Consider the following 8,004-nt stretch of genomic DNA (forward strand, 5'->3'; position numbering starts at 1 on the left):
TTTTTTTTTTTTTTTTGAGGCAAGGACTTATGGAAAGCTGGCTTGCCTGAAACTTGTTACCTTCCTGATGCAAATATTAGAGAATAAATACCTTCAGCCTCTTTGTTTTTATGAACAGTAGGCATAAGTTTTCTTGTCTTCATTATTACATTTGCATTCAAACATTAGTATTGATAGACAGTTTTAATGAGTGTTGACTGAATATCATCTTAGAAGTTTAAATGTATGAAGTTGTCCTCATGAAAGTTAGTGTTTGTCTATTCCTTTACAAGTGGGAAAGAAGAAAGCAAAGGTCTAGAAACCTAGTTATTCACCTAAGGTCTTAGGAATCTATCAGCTACTCTTGTTCTGTTTTATGAAAGGGGAGGAATATTCTTTGGTACTCACTACTAGTTCATAGACAAGGAATTTCATCAAAAGATTATAGGATATTTTAATAATATACTTCACAGTTTGGTCATTTTGGTTTTTTTGAGACAGGGTTTCTCTGTGTAGCCCTGGCTGTCCTGGAACTCACTCTGTAGACCAGACTGACCTCGAACTCAGAAATCTGCCTGCCTCTGCCTCCCAAGTGCTGGGACTAAAGGGGTGCACCACCACTGCCTGACTTGGTCATTTTGTTAACTACCAGTTTGTCATTTCCCTTGAGTTCTGTTATTAATTACTAATAATGTTGAACAAAGGACGGAGAATCACTGCTGGAGGAATCATAGAAGTCAGTTGGTTCATTCCTCTTGGCTCTGATGAAGAAATAACCAGCTAATTAGCAGTCATCAGAGTCTAGTTCCCATTGGTAGGCTGCCGCTCAGGAAGGCTGAGCTCTGCCTTCTAGCTCACCCTTTTCTCCCTTAGAGTTAAACATTGTAGATTATACTTACTCTGTTAAAATTCTGGAATATATTAGGTTGCCAATTTTTCAAATATGGATGAAGATGACATTGAATTGGAACCTGAAAGAAATTCAAAGAACTGGGAAGAGATCATTCCAGAAGAGCAAAGACGGCGGTTAGAAGAGGAGGAGAGACAAAAGGAGCTCGAGGAAATTTATATGCTACCGAGAATGAGGAACTGTGCAAAGCAGGTGATAGCATCTTAGAGGATTGTTACATATCAGTATCGCAGAGTAGTTACGGTGAAATGATCTTCTTGTTTGGTTTCTAAGTAATAATGATTCATAATTTTTTCATAATTCTCATAATTAAGAGAAAGGGATTGTTTTAATGCCTTTGATAGTTTGCCTTATAAAAAGAGTTGGAAGGTGAATTTATGCAGATCTGTGAATTTTCCTTTATTAAATGATGGTGTTCTTATCAGGGAAACTTTTGGTCTATGGTTTTTGTTGTTAGAAGATTTTAGCTGATTTCCATTTCTTCTATGGGTAAGAACTATTCAGAATATGTTTCTTCTTGAGTTTGATGGTTTCTTCTGAGGAATCTGGTTCTTTTTCTCTGAATTTATAGGAATGATCTTAACTTACTATGTTTATGTCTTGGTGATGTATGCCAATTTATTCCTAATATTGGTAATCTTTTTCTTTGTAACCTTGCCCACTTTATTCCAGGAATAACGACTCTGAGACTTAATTATATATGAATAAATGTCTAGTACAAAAGCTTTGGCTTATTTCCTGACTAGCTTGTAACTTCTTTACACATTTATTCTGGTTTTTGTCTTCCATATGGCTAGTTACCTTTTCTCAGGTTTATGCGGTCTCCTTGAGTGTTCAGGGTGATTCTCACCTGAGCTCCCCCTTGCCCCCCCAACCCTCGCAAAATCTCTCTGCTTAAATTCTCACCTCCTATTTCCTGCCTCAGCTCATTGGCCATAGACTTTCATACAGTTCACAAAGAGGTTCTCTCTATTTAAGTAGAGATTAGATTAATCAGCTTTATTTTTCAAGGAATGAGCTTTTTGTTTCATTTCTGTATTTGTGTTTCTGTTATTTATTGTTTCTTTTGATTTAATTTGTTATTTTTTTAAGATGTGAGGTTGGGCACTAAGATTGTTCCTCTATTATCACCCAGTGCTGAAATTTTCTTTAGCTTCTATGATCCATAATTTAATTGGGGATATTTTTTTCTATTATGTAAAGAAAAACACCCAAGATTTCATTTCTTCTTTCTTTACAATATTACATTTTAATTATGGAATTTTTCCTTTTTTGGGAGGGTTACTACATTTGAGGTGAGAAACTTGTTTCTGTCCTTTGCCATTCACCCACGGGAAAATCCTGTACGTCTTGTCCTGTGCTGCCTGCCGCCCTCCCTGTGGCGGAGGGGAAGGTCTTGAAGGCTTACTGCCTGTCTTGGAAGAGCTCATTTCTATCTTTGCTTAGGCTTGTGGTCCAGAAGTCAGGTTTCCCAAGTCATTCACCTGCTGGTCTTTATTATGCCCAGAGTAAGTTTTGGCGGGTTTCCCTGCATGCCTTGTTCAAGATGTCTGTGTTCTCATGTTTTTCTTGAAAATAATGTGATCAGCTTATTTAGAAAAGCAATAGAGGATGATATTTAGAAGAAAAATACTAGAAAGGGAAAAGACTCCATCTCCACAGATCTGCCCAGCAATGCTTTTGTTACATGTATCATTACAGTGTTTAAAATCACCCTCATTTGACAAGTTAGCTTAAATTCATGTTAAATTGGAATTTGTTTTCTTCCCTTAGACAGTGTATCATAAATGTTGATCCTACAACACAGCTCATTAGATTCTCAGGATTCTAGTCTGTGGATTACTTTGTCTTCTTCCTCTTTTGTAAATGTCTGGATTCCTTTATTTTTCTTGATGTGAAGAATTGTACTGGACAATGCAGCTTCACATTTCTGGTCTCAAGAAAATGTCTAGAAATAACATGTCAGGATCAGCAGAATGATGACTTTTGATGCTTAGGATAAAATGTTGCCAGATAGCCTGTTGTTTAAATAAGCAGCAGAAATACAAGAATTGAACCTGGTGTCTAGTTTTGTAGCATTGCAAAATGGCCATTATTGCTCATTTAGTGTTTTATCAAGTTGATAGCTTTTCAAAGAAATTATATATATTTCCTTTATTTTTCTAAGTACAATTGAGCTCATGTAGTTTTATATTTATTCTAGGTTGCCAGTTAGTAGCCATTATCATATTTTTACAGAAAGCTGGTTATTTGGTTGATTTAGTAGCTCTTTGTCATTATATTTTATATTATTCTCTATTCGATTAATTAATTTTGGCTTTGGAATGTTTTCCATATGTGGGCTAATGTTTTTAAGTTTTTATTGTAGTTTGCTGTGTTTGTCTTTGCCTGTAAGATACAAGCTTTCTTTACCCTGTTTTATTTATATTGATATCTTAGCTTCTTCTTGGGTGATACACTGCTATGTTTGGTGTAACTTAATGTCCTAACAATTATAGCTTAGTTTCTTCTTTTCTTAAATCAGGGAAAAATACCTTAAATTAAGTTTTTTGTTTGTTTTTGTTTTCCAGATAAGTTTCAATGGAAGTGAAGGGAGGCGGAGTAGAAGCAGGAGATACTCGGGATCTGATAGTGATTCAATCTCAGAAAGGAAACGGCCGAAGAAACGTGGGAGACCACGCACCATCCCACGGGAGAATATTAAAGGATTTAGTGATGCGGAGATTAGGCGGTAAGAGGACATAGACCACTTTCTTTAACTTGGTGTTTTAGAGCATGAAATATGAAAACTAGGTTGAGAGGTTTAGAGGGTAAAAATAGATATTTGTGCAGGAGCTGCTTAGATATTGATTTTAACTTTGGAAGAAAGGTGTAACATTTCATGTTTGCACATTATTTATTGTTACACCACTTGTATATTAAAATTATTTTCTCTTACTGTGGTTCAGAATGACCCTTTGAACAATAAAAGTACATGTTAGCACAGTTCATATTACAGTTACATTCCCTGGCATTACTAAATTTGCAGGTGATTAATTTAGCTCTGTATTTTTCTTGTTTAACATTGAAGTGATTGTGTTTTTGAAAGTAGTCATTCATTCCTGGGACTGGGATGGAACTCAGCAGTAGAGCTTAGCCTTTACCTGTGTAAGATCCTCAGCACCACAAAGTGGAAGGCGGCCTGGCTGGGAGGCTGCTCCCGCCTCTCCCCAGAGCACCCAGAGTGCATGTCTCCAGGGAGAGAGCAGCTTAGTTGGGCAGTAGCTTCACCTGTAAAGTTTGATAAAGCTTGTGCATTTTTATGTTTTAGAAGTTTGTTTCTTTCAAGTTATTTTTAACTCTTTTCCTTTAAATCATAGACCTGACAAAGCCCTTCCTCATTGTTCCTACAAGAAAACTAAGTGCATTGTTAGTTTTCATTAAGGGAACCTTTATGACCATCTGATTTGCTGGACTTTCTGTCTTTAGTTGAAGAAGCATTTCATCTTCTACTTTCTGGATATTTTCCCTCATCCATCAACCACTTAAGTTGCTTTGTTGTGACGTAAAATTTTTGTTTACTATTGTTGGTATACTAGTCATTAAACCCTTCAAGTAAATCTTGGTCAGCTTTAGGATGTGATGAGGTGTGATGGTTGATAATCATTTTGGAGACAATTCCTCTTCTTGTGGTAGCTTTGAACATTTTTTTTGTCTTATAAAAATAATAAAGTAATTTCTAAAATAAAAATTAGCTTCTATTGTTTTATTTATATTGATATCTTAGCTTCTTCTTGGGTGATACAGTGTTATGTTTGGTGTAACTTAATGTCCTAACAATTATAGCTTAGTTTCTTCTTTTCTTAAATCAGGGAAAAATACCTTAAATTAAGTTTTTTGTTTGTTTGATTTGGTTTTGTTATTTTGATATAGGGTCTCATGTAGCTCAGGCTGTCCTGGAACTCCTGATCTCCTTGCCTCCACCTCCCAAGTGGTAGAATTGTAGACTTGCACCACTATGCCTGACTTGAAGTGTTTTCTTATTTTTATATGCATTATGAATACAGAATGATGTGTGTCTGTGTGTGTGTGTGTATGCACATGTCTGTCTATGTCTGTGATTATTGTTTTTGTTTTTTACAGTGTTGGGAATCAAATCCAGGACCTTTTTTTGTACATTCTTGGCTAGCTGTATACCACTGAGCTATATCCCCAGTCCACTTAAATATTAAAAAACAAACAAACAATATACATACACACATACACACACATATATAATATATATACCCATGTGAAAAATACATAATACATATAAAATATATATTTGTATAAAACATGTTTGAACCAAAATTTTATTTTCTGTTAGGTTTATCAAGAGCTATAAGAAATTTGGTGGCCCTCTGGAGAGGTAAATATATTTGTTAATTCTCATGTAGTTATGACATGTGTAATGTATTGTCATGATTATTTATGTAGTTATCAGTTTAGCTACTTGATTGAATTTGCTTTAATAAGTATTTTTAAAAATCGTTAGGAACCTAATTGCTGATTGATTATTAAAAATGTATTTGTATGATTTGAGTCTCTAGAATTTTCTTTATTTAAATGTCAGCAAAATACTTAAATTGCATTTTGACAGCAATTTTGACAATAATGTATTTTCAGTCTTTATTTTTTTTTTTTCACTTACTTAAGAGTATAGATTATCTATCTACAGAGGGACTAAGTTTCTAACCTAACGTCTGACTTTTTTTTTTTTTAATCTTTTGTAGTAGTAATCACTAATGCTGGGCAGCAAAGACTCATTTCTTTCTCATTAAGATTTACAATATAAAGATATAATCTACTTGATTTTAAGCTAGATTATTTAAAATGCAATGATATTTGCATGATCATTTTAGATGCTTGAAATAGCTATAAATGTTAATCTTTGTAGGTTCTATGGTAATACAAATTTATTTAGGGTTAGGGTTAGGGTTAGGGTTATTTATAATTGTCATAAAATTTTATCACTGTTTTTCAATCAGATCTGAATACTTTAGTGGTTGGTATATATAATCTTCTAGGAGCCTACCATTTGCTCTGTAATAAAATCCTTACGAGCATTATTAATGCTTGTGACTGTGTGATGAATTGATTCTCTGTGTTGTCCTAGGTATATGAACTAGAATTTACAAGATAGACAAGAGTGATACTTGGATTTTGAAATAAGATTTTTTTATATTGTATCATTTCATTTAACATATTTAACTGAAAATCATATTGTTTTATTACAGGTTAGATGCAATTGCTCGAGATGCTGAATTGGTTGATAAGTCAGAAACAGACCTCAGAAGACTAGGAGAACTGGTGCATAATGGTTGTGTTAAAGCTTTAAAAGACAGTTCTTCAGGAACGGAGCGAGCAGGTAAGTACCTCTAGTTAGCCTGCTTTGTCACTCTGAGTAATGGATGTGTGAGGGCAGAGCTGCAGTTAGGCGCTGAGTCTGGTCGTTAGAGTACCTGATGTGTTCAGCATAGGCCACAGTTCAGGAATTACTGTTGTACTGTCTTTTGAGGACATGACTGGATGGACAGAACTTATGTACGCACAGTTATTTCCTCATTCATCTAGTGAGGAAAGTACCTACCTAAGATTTAGTAATCTGATGCACTGAAGAAATCATTGTGAAATTTCCATTTAGGGGCTACTGGTGTCAAGTCTACCTCCTGTACCTACAAAAACAGTCATAGAAGAAAAGTAATACACATTGGCATGCTGTTTTGTGTTTGTAGAATTACACATGAATGTATAGATATATGTGTTATGTTTTTCTGTATTATTGTTTAAAAAAATCAAGGTGGCAGACTTGGAAAAGTGAAGGGGCCAACATTCCGGATATCAGGAGTACAAGTGAATGCCAAGCTGGTCATTGCTCATGAGGATGAACTGATACCTTTGCATAGGTCCATTCCCTCAGACCCAGAGGAGAGGAAGCAGTGAGTACTCTGTTATGCAGGGTTCCGTTCTGAACATACGCTACATTTATACAACACTGACTGCTTTTGAATAAAAAGTTTTAGTTACTAAATATTGTAAAAATTTACATTTTTGACCATTATTAATTTGAAGTAATTACTGTCTTTAATGCCAGGTATACAATCCCATGCCACACAAAGGCTGCTCACTTTGATATAGACTGGGGCAAAGAAGACGATTCTAATTTGTTAATTGGTATCTATGAATATGGCTATGGAAGCTGGGAAATGATTAAAATGGATCCAGACCTCAGTTTAACACACAAGGTACTTAAGTTTTCTTGACTCTGTTGACTATTAATATTGGCTGTGAGTTACTTTAGTTTTTAATAAATTATTTTGAAAATAAGTTTAACTGAGAATAAGGAAATAAAGACTCTAATTCTGTGATTTATGATTTATAGCTTGGGTCTTATAAAGTAATTGAATTTAAATAATCTCTTATGACTTTGCTTTATTCCTGAATTATAGTTTGTTATTAAGACAGGTATAAATTATTTGGTTAAAACTTTTCCATTATTAAAGTAAACAGAAAGAAAACTTAAACTCCTTATAACACCTTTATTAGAAATTTATAAAGTTAAGGAATGTCTTGCCAGTTGGAACTCTTGATCCTCCTGACATGGGCTCACCATGCCCTGGCAAATCAGATATTTTCAGAAAATATGATACAAAATTGGGTGACTTTATTTTGTTGCTCTATCTGAGAGCCTGTCTGCCTCCCTCTGACCCTGCCTGCTTCCGTCCCTGCCTTCCTCCCTGTATACCCCCCTCCCTCCCTCTCTACCTCCATCCTCCCACCTTCCTTCCCTCCTTCTCTCTTTCTTTCTTGCATAAAATATAAACTTTGGAAGCATTTCTTTATGTGATCTTTTCCCTTATGGGTTTGTGTTTGCATGGGCAGGTGTGCGTGTTTGTGGACGCCAGAGGACAACGTTGGGTGGGTGTCATCCTCAGGAAGTCTGTCTATCTCTTTCAACATAGTGGTTTTCATTGTTTGAAAAGTTTTACCATTAGATTACACTGGCTGGCCAGATAGCCCAAGGATCCTCCTGCCTCCTCTACAGTGCTCAGGGGATACTTTAGACTTTTTTTTTTAATAGCATGAGAGGTCTTATT

The 8,004-nt window shown here is 35.2% G+C and overlaps 1 protein-coding gene across 3 annotated transcripts in view; it reads left to right on the plus strand.

Annotated features, from left to right (window-relative positions):
• Chd1 (chromodomain helicase DNA binding protein 1) overlaps positions 1–8,004 on the plus strand; it is a 75,943-nt gene that overhangs the window by 51,065 nt on the left and 16,874 nt on the right. For all 3 annotated transcript variants that reach the window (XM_031354637.1, XM_031354635.1, XM_031354636.1), the window contains 6 exons: positions 905–1,081; positions 3,460–3,620; positions 5,235–5,276; positions 6,145–6,275; positions 6,708–6,846; positions 7,002–7,152. In XM_031354637.1, coding sequence (XP_031210497.1) covers positions 905–1,081; positions 3,460–3,620; positions 5,235–5,276; positions 6,145–6,275; positions 6,708–6,846; positions 7,002–7,152 — 801 coding nt within the window. The remainder of the gene's footprint in view (positions 1–904; positions 1,082–3,459; positions 3,621–5,234; positions 5,277–6,144; positions 6,276–6,707; positions 6,847–7,001; positions 7,153–8,004) is intronic.

Source organism: Mastomys coucha, unplaced genomic scaffold, assembly GCF_008632895.1.
Source record: "Mastomys coucha isolate ucsf_1 unplaced genomic scaffold, UCSF_Mcou_1 pScaffold5, whole genome shotgun sequence".
NCBI classification, from domain to species: domain Eukaryota; kingdom Metazoa; phylum Chordata; class Mammalia; order Rodentia; family Muridae; genus Mastomys; species Mastomys coucha.